Genomic DNA, 18,659 nt, shown 5'->3' with positions numbered 1-18,659 from the left:
TTAGAGGGAGAGGGAGAGGGAGAGGGAGAGGGAGAGGGAGAGGGAGAGGGAGAGGGAGAGGGAGAGGGAGAGGGAGAGACCCTGTCTCAGAAACAACAACAAAAAACTTGCAATAATTGATAATTGCCGGGAAAGGGTGAGGGGAAAAAGGGGAGCCAAGGAGCAGTAAGTGGGTTTGATGGAAGCAGCAGCCTGTTCCACCCAGTGAGACACACTGTGAGAGCTGACAGAAACAAGCCTGAGCTGCAGTGCTCCACTCCCTATGAACCATGGCTTATGGCTTTAAAAGACCTAGACTGTAAAAAAGCAAACAAGAAAAACATGCCAATAAAGATATGGGATAAGGAACTGAGCAGAGAGCTCTGAAGGAAACATACAGTCAAATTCTTTTAACGTGTTTAACCTCCTTAGCTAACTTCTTACCTGGTCAGAATGACTATCATCAATGGACAGCAAATCTGCTGAGGATGTGAAGAAAAGGGAGCCTTTACTGATTGTTTGAGGGAATGTAGTTAGTTGCACCTCCAGTGAAATCAGTCTGGGGTTTTGTTCTTGGGTTTAGTTCATTTGACTTGTTTTGGTTTTGAGACCATAGATCTCACTTTGCAACCTTAGTGGTAGTTTCTGAAATTAGAAGCTACTCAATCATGTAGCTAACCTCTTCTGGATATACACCCTGGGAATCCCTATCATACCACAGAGATACTGACACGTCCATGTTTACCACTACTCTTCACAAAAGCAAAGAAATGGAATAAGCCCAGATATCCATCAATATAGATGGATGTAAAATGAAACTATAGTGTAAATACAGTGGGATTTTATGGGTCATAAAATGAAATTTACAAGGAACTGTATTAAACAGGAAAATATAAGGTGAAGGTAATTCAAGAAGACAATGACAACATGTTCTCTTTCATATACAGATACTAACTTCTGAAAAAAAAATATATATATATACATATATTTCAGCTTCTGACTGTCTCTAGTGGCTCATCTCCATGAGGCAAGTATTCCATCTTCCTGGTGAACTAGCAGTGACTCAGGACACAAGATAGATGATCATTGTTTATTGACTAAAGAGGTAAAAGTATGGAAAGAAATTCTGGAAGAACAAGTTGGTATCTGGGATACAATAAATAGATATAAATAACAATAAAGATATGCTTACAGGTGGTAGGTAAATGAGGAGCAGAGATTGATACTTGCACAATGCTGACTTTCATGTAGTTTATTATAATTTTGCCCTGTGCTGACAAATGGCTGAGCCACTCTTTTGAGACTCCTGAGCTGTATCTTTGATGATGAAACAGTGTTTTCTAAGTCATCACTCCTGTAGTCTGTTCTCAATGGGAAGAGCTAGACCATATGTGAACCGGGCATGATTGTACATTGCTGGAATCCTAGAACTTGAATGGCATAGACAAGAAGCTCTGAGTAAGTTCAAGGCCAGCCTGGTCTACGTAGCTCTAGACCAGTGCTTCTCAACCTTCTTAATTTTTTTCATTGCTACTTCATAACTGTAATTTTGCTACTGTTGTGAATCCTAATGTAAATATTTTTGGAGATAGAGGTTTGTCAAAGGGGCCATGACCCACAGGTTGAGAACCTCTGTTCTAGACTGTCCAGGGCTAGAATGTATCTAACGTGGAGATAACTCACTATTATTTACTTTATTCTCATACTGTATGTTAGGTCTACTAATTTATTCACTACAGTTCTAGGTACTTTTTCCACTTGACTGGTGTTTCTGTTTACCATTATTTCCACTGCCCACCTAGCTCTACACTGTGTCTATTATGCAACATAGAAAACAGTTTACTTCTCAGTAGGAACACTTGTCTAGGCTCTTTGAACCATGAGATGCCCCAGTATGAAGAACATGATGGTCCATCTCAGATTCTCACCTTTGATGTTCCATATGACTTTACCTCCTGTTTCCTAATAACCCTGCATAGTTTTCAATCTTTGGAAAATCAGAAAAGGCCATCTTTAATCCCAGCACTCGGGAAACAAAGGCGATGGGATGTCTGAGAGTCCAAAGCCTGAATGATTTACATGTCCAGTTCCAAGCCAGTCATACTAACATAGCGAGACCATCTCAAAAATAAAAAAATCGTTTAAGTTCTGGTGAAAATAAGAAAAGTAGAAGAAAAAGAGAAACAGATTAAGAGCACTTGTTGCTCTTGCAGCTGTCCTGGATGCTATAAACTCAGCATGCACGCAAAAATACATAAAATAGATCTAATAAAATCAGAAAAAAGGTACATTTAGGAAGATGTAATGTTACAGTCTCTTAGAATTGTACACACATACAAGAAGTAAATAAATCCCCTAACAATGTGAGGTAGCCTTGGACTTTGACTCTATCACATTCCACAGGCCTTGCCTGGCTGTATGGAACTGATGCACTTTGATGCTTGCCTCTGTGTCACTAGAGTGTGGGTTCAGCCATGGCACTTTCTGGGAAGGGAAAAAAAAACCCTCAGAAACCACCAGATGAGCCATAATAAGTACTGGCAAGGTTTACCTCCGTTAGTGGTGGTGCGCATGCGCGTCATCATTGAGGGCTACGTGGTAGTGAACTGAGGGAACCCTTATTCAAATCGGAAATGGCCTAGAGTGATCACATCCGCTCAGACCTTAAAGTAGTTCGCTTCGGCTGTCGTTGCCAGGGCAGCGTGGGTGTTTGGAATCCTAACCCTTGGAATTGTGGGTGTCTGTGGGCGGAAGTCTCGCAGCCCTGGCGTGCCGTGTGCAGAGCGTCTCTAAGGTGCAGTGTGAGGTGAGTGGCTGCGGAGCAGGGAGGACGCTGTGCTGCTGAGCGCTGGTTTGTGCTGAGTGATGGTTGAATCGGCTGCAGGGGGATGCCGTGGATAAAGTGGGGGTCGTTCGGTTCGCTTTCATTCTGTTCCTGCGGGCTTTCCGAGTCTGTATTTTGTCACTTCCCAGTATGCTCTCCTGTGGGATTTCCCACCGTCGTCCGTGAAAATTACCATGTGAGGGCATTCGGGGCAGGACCCAGTGAGTGGGCGCTGCAGCATCCGGGAGCTTCAGGGTGAGGACCTTGAGGTGGCTCGTGATCCGCTCAGTCAGCGATTGGCTTAGGATTTAGCGAGCGGGGCTGCTCAGGCAGCGATGAAGCCTGGGGCCAGTGTAGGGTGCTTTGTGAGGGCGACCGCGCTGCTTCCTGGGCTATTTGAGAAGCTGGTAACTGGAGCCCTGGCTCCGGGTCAAACACTGGCCTGAGAGAGGAAAAAAACTCCAGAGTATGAGAAAACGGGGAAATTACTTTATTTACATTTTGGCCCAAACTGGGACACAGTGTCCTCCATCTATGTCAGCCTAAGCAGTATTAGCAATAGAAGGAATTGCATGGAAGCCGGGAGATATGCTTAGGGATATTTAATGTGAACACAGTCATCTAAGCTGGGACATAAGCCTTGGGGCTGGCCTCAGGTGATCTGGATATTTCCATTCCCTGTGTCCCTGTCTGCAGTTGAAGACAGAAAAAGGATTTAAAAAAAAAAAAACTAATCCCAATTCAATTACAATTGCCAGTTTACATAAATACTGTGGCCCTTTGCAGATGTGAGGTCTGATCGGAGGTTTGGCCTGTTCCTGGGACCTGTGAATATGGTAAGGATTAGTGATTGGCAGTTAAGCAGAAAGGTGCTGCTCTAAAAAGACAGAAGCTTGGGTTCCTGCATCCAAACAGGCTAGGGCCAGTCTCATCCAGTGTGCCTACTGTGGAGGCCAGTGAGGATGAAAGGCAGAAGGGGAGCTTGGATGTGGATGAGGAGAGTTGCATTCCCAGCACCCACACTCACATGGTGGCTTTGAACTGCCTGGAAGAGTTCCAGAGGATCTGTGATCCCTCTGTCCTCCCAGCTAATGGTGCACAAACACACAGACAGGCAGAATACCCACACACATACCATTTTTAAATGTTTGAATAGTAAGGATAAATCTTTTACAATTTTTTTTCCTTAACCTAGAATGAGCTACCTTCTCCATCTAATCCCTACCTCTTAAGCAAATGTTAAGGGAAAAAAAAAGAAAAGCAGAGGAAGAGATTCCATACATTGGTTACATTAAGCAGGAGAGTTAAAGTGACCTAGTGGCCCCATGTCTGTCTCCAGTGCACAGACTGGGGTTTAGGTTTAGAAGTCAAGAGGTAAGTATTAAAGTTGTGCTGAGGTTGTGGGGCACACGACTGTCCTGAAATCTGAGCACTCTGGAGGCACAGGCTGGAGGATGACTGCAGGATGGAGGCCGGGCTGGGCGTGAAGTAGGTTAGGGATTGGAGCAGCATTTGGCTCTGATTTAAGAGCCAAAGTGAAGAAAGAAGACATACACAGTGCTTTTTAGTAAAAGTAGCCGTGTGTGTGTGTGTGTGTGTGTGTGTGTTTCATCTTTTAAGATTAATGTGTATGAGTGTCTGCTTGTATTGTACATAGGGACAGTGAGTGTGTGCCTAGTGGACATCTGATCCTCTGGAGTTAGAGTGACAGGAGGCCGGGATCCACCTGCCTCTGCAGTGCTGGGATTGGAGGTCTGCAGGCAAAGTTTCCAGAAACCAAATGCTACCCCTATGTCAAAGATTCTTCAGGGCCAATGAACAGAAAAGCACTAGGGTGATTGGAGAGAGTTTATATGTTTCAGGTGTGGAGTCTTTAGTTGTCTTTGGTCCCCTCAACAGTTAGTCAATATCCATCTATGTATTTTACTTATATAGCCCATTAGTTTCCAACAACTGAAAGGCTAAGAATGTCATTGGAGAGCATGTGAGGCCTGTAATAGAGTTTCTCACCATGCTGTAATCTGACGGTCCCACCAGTGTTCATTATTTGTTGTTATTGCTTGGGCGTGTATGTTATGTACAGGTTTATTTGGCTATTGGTACATGTATGTGTAAGGTGAGCATGGAAGCCAGAGGATACTCTCCAGTCTTTCCCTCCAGCCCTCCTACCTTACTTTTTGAGAGTCCCTCCCCCGCTTTTTGTGTGTGTGTGATGTGCATCTATAGGTCAGAGGACAACTATCAGGAGTTACTCTCTCTCTTTCTACCATGTGCGTTCCAGGTATCAAACTCATGTTGTCAGGCTTGTTGGCAAGCACCTTTTCCCTCCAAAGCAGTGGTTCCCAACCTTCCTGCTGCTGTGACACTTCAGTATAATTCCTTATGCTGTGGTGACACCACCCCCCCCCCGTGAACTTATTTGTTTCTACTTCAGTTTTGGCTCTCACCAATGTACTTCAGAACTACTCTGCTGTATGGCTTCATTTTGTTCTCCTATACCAAGATTTCACCAAGCTGCTGTTGCACTGGAACATGGTAGTAATAGAACCGGATTCTCTGCTCCCAGGCCGTGGTACACTTGGCTCTAGAATACATGGTTCCTTTTCCCTTTAAAGTGACAGCTGTGTTTTTGTATAGCCAGACTCTAGGTATGGCTGACAAAAGTAGCTTCTAGAAGCTTCTTTCAGTGCTGCTTCCAAGCCAGGCTTGCTGGATCGTACATTTATTCCCTGCACTGGGGGATGAGGCAGGACAATCAGAATGTCAAAACCAACCTCTGTTATAGAATGAGTTCAAGGCCAGCAGGCCAAATGACCCTATCTCAAAAAAAAAAGAAAAAAAGCAGCATCAATATTGTTTCCAGCCTGGGATCTGTTATTTGGACCTTTGTGTTGCGAGTTATTTGGAATTATGTGGAAGCCAATAAATAACACACTAGAGAAAATTTGTGTTAGCTATAATTTTAGGGTCCTGCAGCATGTCAGTCACTGGGAGGTAGTTTGTAACCTGGCACTCCTGTATCATCTTTAGAGGTCACTGAAAATCCTTGGTCTGAGTGAGCACATCCAGTATAGCTGAGAGACTCACTATAGAAGACACCCACAGTCATCCGGAGGACGCTCGTATCTGTCATCCTTACACTTGATAGGTGATGGAGCCACGGCACTATGACCTGGAGCCCAGCCTGCAGCGTATAATGACCTGTGCTACAGAATAACAAAGTGAAAAGGAGGAAAGGGGAGGATTACAGACCAGAGGTCCTGCTCCTTGTGCATACCTCATCTTCTTTGGTCAAGAAGGGGATACAGAAGTGTCTTAGAAGAGAATAGGCTTCGAGGTACATTAGTAAGTTTGAGCAGTGTCTAGAAACAAACAAAAACTTGAACTGGGTCAGTGTATCGTTTTGTGTAAGTGAGATATATACTGATCCTCTCTCTTCCATTTGATGACCTCAGGTCATGTTAGGGAACATCATACAGCCTCATTTGCCACCTTTTAAAACACCAGGTATAGTAGCCTCTGACATACAGCTGAAAAGATTGTCTGGGAAAAAAGCTGATTTATTTATTTATTTATTTATTTTTTAAGTCATACTTTTGACCTGCCAAGTTAAAAGCTGAGGTCTGATGAGCCTTATCCTGCATCAAATTCCCAATGCCAGTGACCAATACTTGCATCTCTGTTTTCTGTCACCTTACTTAATACCTTCCTGTTGTCACAGTTAAGAGGTAGAAGGGAGAGTTGGACATTTCTGGGCTTTGCTCTGCAGACAAAATGACCTTCAGGTAGAACCTTCAACTCTTCATGGGCAAATAAATGTTGGGTGAGTGATGATATGGTCATTGACTTCCCAGGACTTTCTGATGTCTTTGCAGATCTCTGGGTGAGGCTAAGCCATTCATAGTGCCAATTTTCCCAACATAACCAAGCTAGCCTCTGCCCGGCAACTCTACATGGATCATCCACATGCTGACCTATCTTCAGAATCCTGAGAAAATCAGAGACAGACCAAGAGTAGAAACCACAGAGGATATGCCTACTGACATGAATTTCTGCCAGATGCCCCAGCGATTGAGAGCAGAGAAGCAGGATGGATCCTGTGAGGTGAGGAGAGATGCCCCAAGTTCAACTTTTCTTAGCGAGGTTGTAGACATTGGAAGCAGAATATTGGATTCCTATTCCGAGGACAGCCTTGATTCTCCACCTAAGAGTGAAACGCAGAAGGCGAAAACCCCAGTGTTTCCTCATCTTCTCTTGACACGTTCATTGTGCCGCTTCTTGGATGTAGGTTTATCTGCCCATCTATGACTCCCTGGTGAATCTTGTTCCTATTCAACCCAGAGGATTGATTGGCAGGACAGAAAAAGTAGGTATATCCAAGTCTAGCTTGGTGAGGCAGATATATATATATATTTTATGATAGCATGTGTGAAGTACAATCTTCAGGGATATGGGGACCTTGGGCAGCTGCATCCCCAGTAACTGTTACAGCCTTCCCCCAGCTGTGTGTCCAGGGTACACATTTATGTAACATGAAGGAGTGACCTCTAGAACCTCTTCTCCCGTCTTCCAGAAGGGAATGGTTCAGTGCCAAGGTAACAGCTACATAGCATTCTCTTTACCACACATGTGTACAGGTCCCTGAGTCTTTTGACTTTCTCTCCCAGTTCATAGATACACATTGGCTCCTCAAAGCTGAGTATCTTAGTTTAATATATATTATTTTATGTGTATGGATGTTTTGCCTGCTTGTATAGCTGTGTGCCATGTGCACAGAAGAAGGGCATGTGCACAGAAGAAGGGCATCCAATCCCCTGGAACTGAAATTAACAGCCAGTTGTGAACTGCCATGTGGGTGTTGGGTTTTGAACCCAGATCTCTGGAAGCTAGTGCTCTTAGCTAAGCCCTCTCTTTAGTCTGAAGCTGAGTATCTCAAAATAATAATTTAGATATGTTGGGCTAAATTAAATATGCTGTTGAGTTGATTTCATCTGTGTGTAATTAATATGGCTGCTAGAAATTTTGAGATGACTTTGTGGCTCCCATTGTATTTGCATTGGAGATCTCTGATCTGGAGAATGATCAGACTCCATTTTTGTTTTTCCAGACAGGGTTTCTCTGTGTAGCCCTGGCTGTCCTGGAACTCACTCTGTAGACTAGGCTGGCCTTGAACTCAGAAATCCACCTGCCTCTGCCTCCCAAGTGCTGGGATTAAAGGCGTGCACCATCACCGCTCAGCTGATAATACTCCAATTTTATTTTATTCTTGCAGTATGCTTCACAGTGACCTCATGCCTGCACTGTCGTATCTTGCCAGGTTTACATCATGCTGGTCATGTTTCTCCTGTGATGCTAAAATCATTACTGTCACTGTCCCAAAATCCTACCTTGTAGATACCCAGCAGCGCTTCTCTTGTGTAGTTTAGCAGCCATTTTCAAAGAGGAAAGTGCTGTAATCGTAACTGCTCTTCAGAAGGCTGCATTTCTATCTTAGGTGCTGCTAACAGCAGATCTTTCACCCTCACATTGAGTAACACACACTGGATGCAGTAAGACCAGCCTTTTACATTTGAAGATCTTTATGTCCCTGCAATTAATTACTTAAATGACAATTCATGACTCAAAATTGAAAAGTCCATACCCTCTTCACCCACCCCCAAGTACCTCCTTGTGATTTGGATGACAACTAGACATGGCTGTTACTGTCTCCTCCTGCTCAGAGCTCTTGGCCACTCCCTGAAACCATGGCTTTTCCTACCATCCCCCTCCATCCTAGTTCTCCTCTAGAATATGCGTTTCCACATTCCAGTTCACACTGCTCACTTCCCATCTAGGTTGCTGTACTCTGATTAGTAACAGACATTCCCAGGTATGTGTCTAACTTGCTCTTCCCAAAAATTTGCTTTGTATATGTTTCTAAAAATATTTCTTTTTAGCCCCGTATGGGTCTTTATATTTGCTATTTGGCAAGTCTGAGTTTCTTTAAGAGTTAAAAACTCGTATAGTATTGAATTTCAGGGACCCAATACAGCTATAGACAAGTATAATGTGGCTTAATAACTGTCATACTGTTTAATCTTTGATCCATTTCTGGCCTCCTGGTGAGGGGTTAATAGTATTTAATAGGTGGCAAGTTATTTTTTATATATTGTTTTCCTTTACGTCCCAAAATACAATGATACAATGAAAAATAGATGTTTTGTAGAATGTGGGGGGGAACTAAAAACGCATGTCCTGTTTGTCAGTGTTAATTTACAATGAGCATGTTATTGCAGAGATTAGTGTCCTTCGAGGATGTGACGGTGGACTTCAGCCAGGAGGAGTGGCAGCACCTGGACTCTGCCCAGAGACGCCTGTACCAGGACGTGATGCTGGAGATCTACAGCCACCTCTTGGCAGTGGGTGAGCACCGCTGGCTGGGGAATCTAAGATCTGGGCCTACTTTCCTTATTTCTCTTTTCCAAACATGGTGGAATATCAAGTCTGTTATGAGTTTTTCCCTTCTTTCGTCTGTTAGTCCTTTTTGGTTATTTACATGTGTTGCTTTGTGCTGCCAATAGTGAGCTTTATTCAAGAAGCCTGCAAGGCTGATTTCCCCAAGTTGTATTCTCACTTCCACGTATATACCATGGTATGTGCAACACATGCAAGTGCAAACACACACACACACACACACACACACGTACCCCACACTAAATGTGGGGTGTATGTGTATTAAGGTTTTATTTTTATTTTACATGTATGGGTGTTTTGCCTTCTCATGTCCATATGCCATGCGTGTGCAGTGCCTGTGGAGACCAGAAGAAGGCGTCAGATTCCTCGGAATTACAGTTAACAATTTAGCTGCCATGTAGATGCTGGGAACCAAATCATCAGCAGGAACAACAAATGGTCTTTGTTTGTTTTAGTTTATTCTTCTCTCATGTAGTACATCCCTACTGTAATTATACTGTAATTATATGTATAATAGCCCCTCCTCCCAATCCCTTCACCACCTTCCTAGTTTAATCTTATTTTATATTTGATTGCTGTGAAGAGACATCATGACTACAGGAAGTCTTTGAAAGGACATTTAATTTGGGGCTGGCTTACCGTTTCAGGTTTAGTCTATTATCATCATGGCAGGAAGCGTGACAACATGCAGGCAGACATGGTACTGGAAGAGCCAAGAGTCTACATCTTGATTAGAAGATAGCAAGAAGGAGACCAACTTCCTCAGGCAACCAGGAGGAGACTAGATTCCACACTGGGCGGAGCTTGAGCATAGGCAACTCAAAGGCCTACAGAGACCTTCACTTTGTCCAACAAGGCCATACCTCCTCCTATAAGACCACACTTCCTAACAGTGCTACTTCCTATGGCCAAGCATTCAAGCATGTGATAGCCAAACCTATTCAAACTACCTCACCCCCTCTCCCTCAGATTCACTCCTCCATTTATTTCAGAAAAGAGGAGTTTGGCCAGAAATATCAATCAAGCATAATATAACAAGTTACAATAAGACTAGGCACATCCCCTCATATCAAGGCTGGATGAGGCAACACAGTAGGAGGAAAAGGGTCCTAAAAGTAGGCAAGAGTTAAGAAACAGCCCCAACTCACACTGTTAGGAGTCTCACAAGAACACCCACCTACACGATCATTTGCAGAGGACTTAGGTCAGACCTATACAGGCTCCCTGATTTTTGGTTCAATCTCTGAGTCCTGTTGGTTGATTTTGTAGGCTGTGTTCTTATGGTGTCCTTGGCCCCTCTGTCTCCTTCAATCCTTCCTCTCTCTCTTCTGCAGGATTCACCAAGCTTTGCCTAATGTTTTGGCTGTGGATCTCTGTATCTGCTCCTGTCAGTTGATGGATGAAGACTCTCTGATGACAATTATTCTAGGCTCTGGTCTACGAGTATAGCAGAATATTATTAAGAATCATTTTGTTGCCTTTTGTTGTTGTTTTGTTTTTTGTTTCGTTTGGTTTGATTCTATTCTAGGCCTCAGGGCTCTCCAGCCTCTGGTTCCTGGCCCTCTGAGCAGTGTCAGGTGTCGTCTTTTTGTGGTTTTAGTCTCAAGTTGGACCATTGATTGGCTACTCCCACAAATTCCTCTACCCCAGCACATCTTGCACACAGGACAAATTGTAGGTGGAAGCTTTTGTGGCTGTGTTGATGGAAGCCTTTCCTGGTTACAGAAAAGAGCTGGTTCAAGTTCCATATCCCACCTCACTAGGAGCCTTCCCTAGGGTCACCCTTATAGATTCCAGGGAGTTTCCATTGCACTAGGTTTGCAACAAGTGTTCTTAGCCACTGAACTGTTCTCCAGCCTACCTCCTATGTGTGCATGCATGTGTGTGATTTTTTTAACTAAAGAATAACAATTTGAGAATGTAGTTTATTGCTCAGAGTGGAATACTTGCTTAACATGAGTGAGGCTCAGCTTTGATCCTCACTGCCATAATAAAGACAAAGAAACTTAACCAAAAACAGAGAGGAAAAGGGCAAAGGACACGAATATGCCTTTCTCCAGAGCTACTGACATCTTTTCTGCAGCCTATTCTTTAGATATTAGCTGTCCCCCAGCAATACGTATAATAGCCTTGGCAGATCCCTCCTGTATACTACATCTGTATGGCTAAGTCTCTTATTTGTTGAGCTATTTGCCTTTGCCCAAACCAAATCTTCCCCAGAAGTCAGCTTAGTGGTGTTGGCCACTAACTGTAGCTCCCAGTCTCACATATAAAACAAGCAAAGTAGATGTAGCTGTATGGGGCTTATTTTGAGTTCATTGTGTCCAGTGTATAGAAAGTTGCCTGGCACACATGGGTGCCGTATATATGAAGTGTGGTATATAATAAGGGTTTTGTAGTGTTCCTTAGCATCATCATCCATATAATGAACATGACTACTACCTGACTTAAATTTCTCACTGTTCAGATTCAGTTCTATGTGATTCTTCCTCCATCCTGTTCACTGCCTGTTACTTCATCTCTCTCTTCTCTACAGGTAAATTGCAGCTTGACACACAACATCAACAAATTTTTGTGAAAGCTTCATTTCTAAGTGATACAGCCAGTGAAGTCACAAGACTTGGCTCTTCATATTGCCCCGTTTTAGAGAAACTCTGGCCAGATGATGACACTGCTGCAAAGACAGATCAGCAAAGCCAGGTCCTACCCATAAGTCCTGATGCTTTCCAAAACCAGAAAATTCTGAACATAGATAGTGCTTGTGACTATGAAGAAACTGGAGAATCTACTCTTTTTGAACCCCACTTCATGTCTACACAATATGTACCTCCAAGAGCAAATAGTGATAGTCAAAGCAATACCATAAAGCAGCTGAATGATATCATTGGATCTCATCATTTTTTTACACAAGGCTCTTCTAATGGTGTGTGTACAGTTCCTCATCAAACAGAGAAATCATACAATGAGAATCAGTTTGGAAACATTCTTTCTCCTAATCTACCACTTATGGATCATGAAATTAATTTTCAAGACAAACCAGTTGAATATACTGGATGTGGGAAGGCCTTCACTGGTGAGACAGCTTTCTGTCAACAACAAATAACTAACAATATGGAGACAGCCTTTATCTGTCACACATGTGGGAAAACCTTTCTTCACAAGTCTAAATTGACCTCCCATTCAGAAACTCATAGAGAAGAGACACCTTATGAATGTCCTGACTGTGCCAAATCACTGAGGCGTACGTCCAGTCTGCAAGTGCTTCGTGGAATCCAGACAAAGGAGAAACCTTATGAATGTCACGTGTGTGGGAAATCATTCAGTTATACATCCCACCTAAAGGTGCACCTTCGAACACATACTGGTGAGAAACCTTATGCATGTTCTGAGTGTGGAAAAGCCTTCAGCCAAAAGTCAGTTCTCACCATACATCAAAGAATTCACACTGGAGAAAAGCCGTACACATGCAGTGACTGTGGGAAAATGTTTGTTTGTGCATCAGATCTAACAAAGCATTGTCGATTTCACACTGGGGAAAAGCCTTATGAGTGCCCTGACTGTGGGAAATCTTTCAGTATTAAATCTAACCTACTTGCACACCATCGAATTCACACTAGTGAAGGACCTTACAAATGCTTTGACTGTGGGGAATCATTCAGGAAAATATCCCAATTGAAGATACATCATCAAATTCACACTGATGGTAGATCGTTTGTATGTTCTGACTGTGGAATGGCCTTCAGCCAAAAGTCAGTCCTCACCACACATCAGAGAATTCACAATGGAGAGAAATGTTACCCATGTAGTGACTGTGGGAAGTTGTTTCTTTATGCTTCAGATCTGAAGAAGCATTGTCGATTTCACACAGGGGAAAAGCCTTACAAATGTCATGACTGTGGGAAATCATACAGTGTGAAGTCACACCTACACGTGCATCATCGAATTCACACTGGTGAGAGACCTTACAAGTGTGATGATTGTGGAAAATCATTCAGAAGAAACTCTCACCTACAGATGCATCAGCAAACTCACACTGGTGAGAAGCCTTACAAGTGCTCTGACTGTGGGAAGTCATTCCGGAGAGCATCCCACCTGAAGGTACATCATCGAATTCATACTGGGGAGAAACCTTATGTGTGTTCTGAGTGTGGAAAGGCTTTCAATGATAGGTCGGTTCTCAGCACACATCAGAGAATTCACACTGGAGAGAAGCCTTACATATGCAGCGACTGTGGGAAAGCAATGTCTTCTAAAGCCAATCTCAAAGAGCATCAACGGATTCACACAGGCGAGAAACCATATGTGTGTGCTGAATGTGGGAAGGCCTTCAGTGATAAGTCTTCTTTCTATAGACATTGTAAAATTCATAGTAGGGGCAAACCTTTTGTCCATAACAAAGGTGAAAAGGGTTTCCTGCAGAATTCACAAGTGACATCCTATGAGCAAACTCAGAGTGCAGAGAAGCTATAGTGATTCTCTGCCTATGGGAAATCTGTCATTGCTATGTATCAGCTGAAGGCATATAGTCAAGGTCACAAATATTACCATTCCTGAAGCTGTGAGACATTGTTCATGAACTCTAGGTGCACCATCCATGCAATACTGGGAAGAGACATGTATTGTGAATGCAGAAAGTCCCTCAAAATCATGTCATCTCAGTAGACTCAAGTACTTATATCAGGCACTTATCTGATCATATAAAAGAATTTATTGTAGTCAGTTCCTCATCCATTTCTCTCATCAAAATATTCCCCTTGATTTTAATGAAAAGTTATCGTAGATCTAAATAAGACTAGGAAGATACAATACTCAGTTGGTAAAAATCTTTGTCTTCTGCAAACTACAGGCAAACACATACACACATAACATGCCACAGGTGTCTATATACAATACATACACAAACTTTATACAAGCCATAGTCCACAGTTAAAAAAAAAGCTTTGTATTGCTTGTTGAAACATAAATATAATTACATGTTTGAGAAATATTAACTTATAGGAAGAAGCACAAATGCCTGCACTGTAGTAGATGTGTTATGGACTGTGTTTCTTTGCATGCTGAAGAAATGTTGATTAATTATTTGAGACCTTCTAAAGTTAAAGTTACAAGGTTTTGAGGATTTAGAGAAACGTTTATTGGAAAATACATCAATAGATTTTTTGTTTAAGATTTTTTTTTTTAACATAAGACAGGGTCTTACTATGTAGCTCAGGCTGTACCAGAATATATAGACCAGACTGGCCTTGAACTCAACAGAGATCTGCCTGCTTCTGCCTCCCAAGGGGTAGGATTAAAGATGTGCACTAGTATGCCTGGCTGGATAGTAATATTTTTATTTTTACTTTCATTAATTAATTACTTTACATTCTAGTCAGAACTTTCCCTCTCGCCTTTTTTCCCTCCTTTCCTCTCCCTCCCTTTCGTCTTTGAGAAGGGGAGGCCTTCCATGAGTATCAACCCACCTTGGCCTATCAAGTTGCATCATCTGTTGAGGCTAGACAAAGCAGTTCATTTAGGGGAAAGGGGCCCAAAAGCAGGGAATGGAGTCAAAGACAGCCCCTGCTCCTATTGATAGGGGTTCCACATGAATACCAAACTGCATATGTGTTATAATATGTGTAGGGTGCCAAGGTCCTTCCCATGCATGCTCTTCTGGTGGTTCAGTCTCAGCAAGCCCCTATAGGCTCAGGTTAGTTAATTCTGTAGATTTTCTTGTAGTGTCCTTGACCTCTCTGGCTCCTTCAATCCTTCCTCCCCCTCTTTTACAAGATGATACTAATTTTTTAAAAGATTTATTTATTTATTTTATGTGAAGAGGGCATTGGATCCAATTACAGATGGTTGTGAGCCACCATGTAGATGCTGGGAATTGAACTCATGACCTCTGGAAGAGCAGCCAGTGCTCTTAACCTTTGAGCCGTCTCTCCAGCCCTATTTTTTAAATGTTACAAAACCTTCCTCGTTTCTGTCTAGGAAGGGACAGCTTATGCTGGGTTTGTTCCTAGCATGGTGGCCAGCAGTCAAAGTAGCTAGTTTTGGCTTCCTAGGCCTTTCACTAGATTTTTCACCACCATGTCTAGGCTCAGGTTCCTGGAGGTCATTACCTTCAAGGTGCCATGAGATACAGAAACCCAGAATATTCATGAACTGATGCCAACGCCTCCACAGTCCATTTGTGCTGGTATGGATAATGCTTCTCTCATATTCTTCCAGAGCCTCAGAAGATGGCCTGGTAGAAATGGCTTCTTTGTAGAAGTAACTTAGGATGCAGACAAACTTGGTCAGAGTTGGTCCTAAATCTGCTTAGTAACATACTTACTATAAAGCTATGTGAAGACTCAAAACTTTTGGAAGACAGGATCATCAAGGCAGAGATTTCAGTGACACACCTCCAAGCCATGGACTGTTGATGACTGTTAGCAACAGAAGCTTTAAAAAAAAAAAAAAGGAACAGGATGCTTTCTTCCTTTGTTATTTCCAAAATAAGCCATTCGTTTGCCAGTATACTGATTTCGATTCTAGTCCCAAACATGGTGAGAAAGTAAATTTTTGTTGTTTTGCCAACAATTCCAAACCAATATAGGAAAACCAATAGAGGGCTCTGGGATGCTCATGTAAGCTCATGGCCTGCCTTCCTGGTTCTACTCTTACATCTCAGTACTTTCTTTAATCAGTGTTTTCTCATCCACTATTCCTGAATTTATGTGCCCCCTTGTTCTCACTCTGGTTCCTATGTTTTTAGCTCCTTTTTTATTAAGCTTATTTCATGTTGCTATTCTTCCTATAAAACAATGGCCTCAACCTACCAGGTATCTACTCCTTATTGTTCACAAACCTATGTCCCTCATTTTTGCTTTCATTGAGACCCTCTGGACATGAATATTCCTTATTGGTTCAGACCATCTATTTCTTGTTTGTTTGTTTGTTGTTTTTTTGAGACCGAGTCTCTGTAGTCCAGGCTATATTCTAATCTCAGTATAGCAGAGGATGGCTCTGAAATCTTGAATCTTCTGTTTCTACCTCCCAAATGCTAGGACTATCATGGTGTGCCACTTCCTTTACCAGATGGTACTTTTACAAAAGACTATCATGATGTCTCCCATCCAACAGGTACTTAAAATCTAAGTCTGACTACACTATTGAAAGATGAGTCTGTCCCTGTTATCTTCAAGTTCAATGAGTAAAATAACAGAAATAACATGGTGTTTGGGGCCATACTAAAAGCAGTAGAGCGTATATATTTCTTATTTGAATGCTTGTTCATGAAGCCTTCCCCTGCCATTTAGTAAATCAAGTCATATTGAAGCCAATATACTATGAGAAAATCCAACTGAGCCAATGTGGAGAGGCCCAAAGATGAACATAAAACACATGAAGATTGATCCAGGACATCATTCCTATGGTTGGGACTTCAGTTATACCTCATCAGCTGTATGGAAAGCCAGTACCACAACCGCTTAGATGATCCTTCCCAGATTTCTGACTTAATGTGAACCTTGAAATTGAACAGTAACTTTAGAACATTAAGATTTACTTTGATATGTTGTTTTACAACAAATCAGAATATTCTCCTTTGTCTACACCAACCATGCTTTTGCGTGTAATTTTAAAAAGCACACTTTCTCCTTTGCCCAGGGCCATGCTCCTGGCTCAGCTCCGAAATCATGCTCCTGCCAGCCTGCACTCCACCAGCTACCTCTTACTCCTGGCTAGTTTTGCCAAGCTGACATCAACTGCCCCATCTTCTAAGACTAAGCCCAGTCCTTTAGGATGAGGTGATGGGGCAGTTGGGCAGATCCTTCTCACTGATGTCCATAGGTTAGGTCTAGCTAAGATTGGATTGAGCGTTCCAGTGAGGGCAGTTCTCATCTTTACACTGCCTTTTAGGAGGTGCATAAAGAAGATAATTCTCATTGATGATACTTTTATTAGAAGTATGCACCTACAGGTACCATTTGCACCAAGAAATGACGCCATGCTACATCCTGGAAAACGACACAGAAGTTCATTTTTCCTGTTACATACTGCTCAGTTTTGCCATATCCCCCTAGCCCTCTAAACCCTCTCTCACTCAGCTATCCCCCTATGTTACTATAATCCATCATGGATGTGTCTGTCTACAACTTCTCTACAACCATAGCAACTTGCTGAGGGTAGTGCTGAGAACTCACCTGTGTCTAGGTCCCACAAGAACCCAAGACCAAGCTCCAACTTCTCCAAACCATCTCACCTCTTAGAGCAGCATTCAGTGTGGAAAATGAGACAGATCTCAAAAAGCAGATCTTGATGGGCACCACAATTCCATCTTCTAGGGGTCTGGTCTTCTTTTAGAAATATGGATGAGGCTGAAGTGAACTGCTGACTGTACCCTGGGACCTTCCTCTTAATGTTAGGACCTCAAGTCCAACTACTATACAATTACAGAAATAGGAATGTCTCACTTTATATGCTTAACATTTGTGTCTCATAGTTCATCCCCAGAACAAAACCAAGGTGCTTTGTCCTGTATTCAGTAGATAGAAACTTATCTCCTTGATATCCATCAAGAATTGTCCACCCATCATGAACAACATGACCATGATGGTGTATCTTAGGCTCCTCTGATTCATCTCCATCATTCCCAGATCCTTATTTACTCAAGTTTAAGTGATTGTTCGAGGAGACAGAATCACATGGACAGTATCAGAATGCCACTTTATCCAGCTATATTTTGCATTTAGGAATTGATCTAAAAGATACACTTACATAATGAAAATACAAGATGATTGCACATTTCTGTTAGCAGAAAGGAATCAGCAGTGGCTGCCCATTAGTACAACATTGCCAGAGAATTGGAGTCCATTCGTGCCCTGGGTTTCTCAGGGGAAACAAGGACTATCTGTGCTTCTGACATCCAGTCTCACCATTGACACCCCAGGGAACAAACCCAGGATCTAGGTATGCTTTGGATATGGATCATTTCTTGAAGAGAACTAAGCAAAATACTCTGGGATGCACTACTATCTGTGTCTTCAGAATACTGTCCATGTGATTCTGTCTCCTCGAACAATCACTTAAACTTGAGTAAATAAGGATCTGGGAATGATGGAGATGAATCAGAGGAGCCTGAAGTACACAATTCTTATATATAAAAGTTGCCCTCTGCCTCTGGTGGCAGTTATCCAGAGGAATGGCAAGCAGTGGAAACAAGTAACCTGGCAGCTCAAGTGTGTACAGATGGCATGGTTACTCTATTGTTTATGGAGGCTGAAGGATGACCATCTGAACTGAGGTGAGGAGGCCCTGCTCCATAGCTTGGAAGGGCTCCCTGCTACATGAGTCTGCTCCTATTGAGACAAGGATTTAGGGATTTTATACAGTATCTTGGGAAAGAGAAAATTTTCCATCTTTAGAAAAATATGTG

At 42.5% G+C, this 18,659-nt stretch overlaps 1 protein-coding gene across 3 annotated transcripts; it reads left to right on the top strand.

The window, feature by feature from the left end:
• The first annotated feature begins 2,681 nt into the window (after positions 1–2,681).
• LOC114637556 (zinc finger protein 260-like) lies at positions 2,682–14,515 on the top strand. Of its 3 annotated transcripts, XM_028785771.1 has the most exons (5): positions 3,015–3,058; positions 3,590–3,639; positions 6,679–6,907; positions 9,079–9,205; positions 11,793–14,515. In XM_028785771.1, the coding sequence occupies exons 3-5, from the start codon at positions 6,770–6,772 to the stop codon at positions 13,724–13,726; spliced, it is 2,199 nt and encodes a 732-aa protein (XP_028641604.1). In that variant the 5' UTR covers positions 3,015–3,058; positions 3,590–3,639; positions 6,679–6,769; the 3' UTR covers positions 13,727–14,515. The 3 variants fall into 3 exon arrangements, with proteins under 3 accessions (XP_028641605.1, XP_028641604.1, XP_028641606.1); XM_028785772.1 differs by lacking the exons at positions 3,015–3,058; positions 3,590–3,639 and adding an exon at positions 2,682–2,785; XM_028785773.1 differs by lacking the exons at positions 3,015–3,058; positions 3,590–3,639 and adding an exon at positions 6,117–6,140.
• Positions 14,516–18,659: the final 4,144 nt, after the last annotated feature.

Source organism: Grammomys surdaster, unplaced genomic scaffold (assembly GCF_004785775.1).
Source record: "Grammomys surdaster isolate TR1022 unplaced genomic scaffold, NIH_TR_1.0 125349, whole genome shotgun sequence".
Lineage (NCBI taxonomy): Eukaryota > Metazoa > Chordata > Mammalia > Rodentia > Muridae > Grammomys > Grammomys surdaster.
Note: the sequence above shows the minus strand (reverse complement) of the source record. Positions and strands in the feature narration are given on the sequence as shown.

Bases quoted from the DNA above. Each gene is read 5' to 3' on its own strand.
- LOC114637556 (XM_028785772.1), top strand. From the start codon at position 6,770: ATGCTGACCTATCTTCAGAATCCTGAGAAAATCAGAGACAGACCAAGA. The intron at 6,908-9,078 runs GTGAGGAGAGAT...ATGTTATTGCAG, and splicing joins AGCAGGATGGATCCTGTGAG to AGATTAGTGTCCTTCGAGGA. The intron at 9,206-11,792 runs GTGAGCACCGCT...TCTTCTCTACAG, and splicing joins CAGCCACCTCTTGGCAGTGG to GTAAATTGCAGCTTGACACA.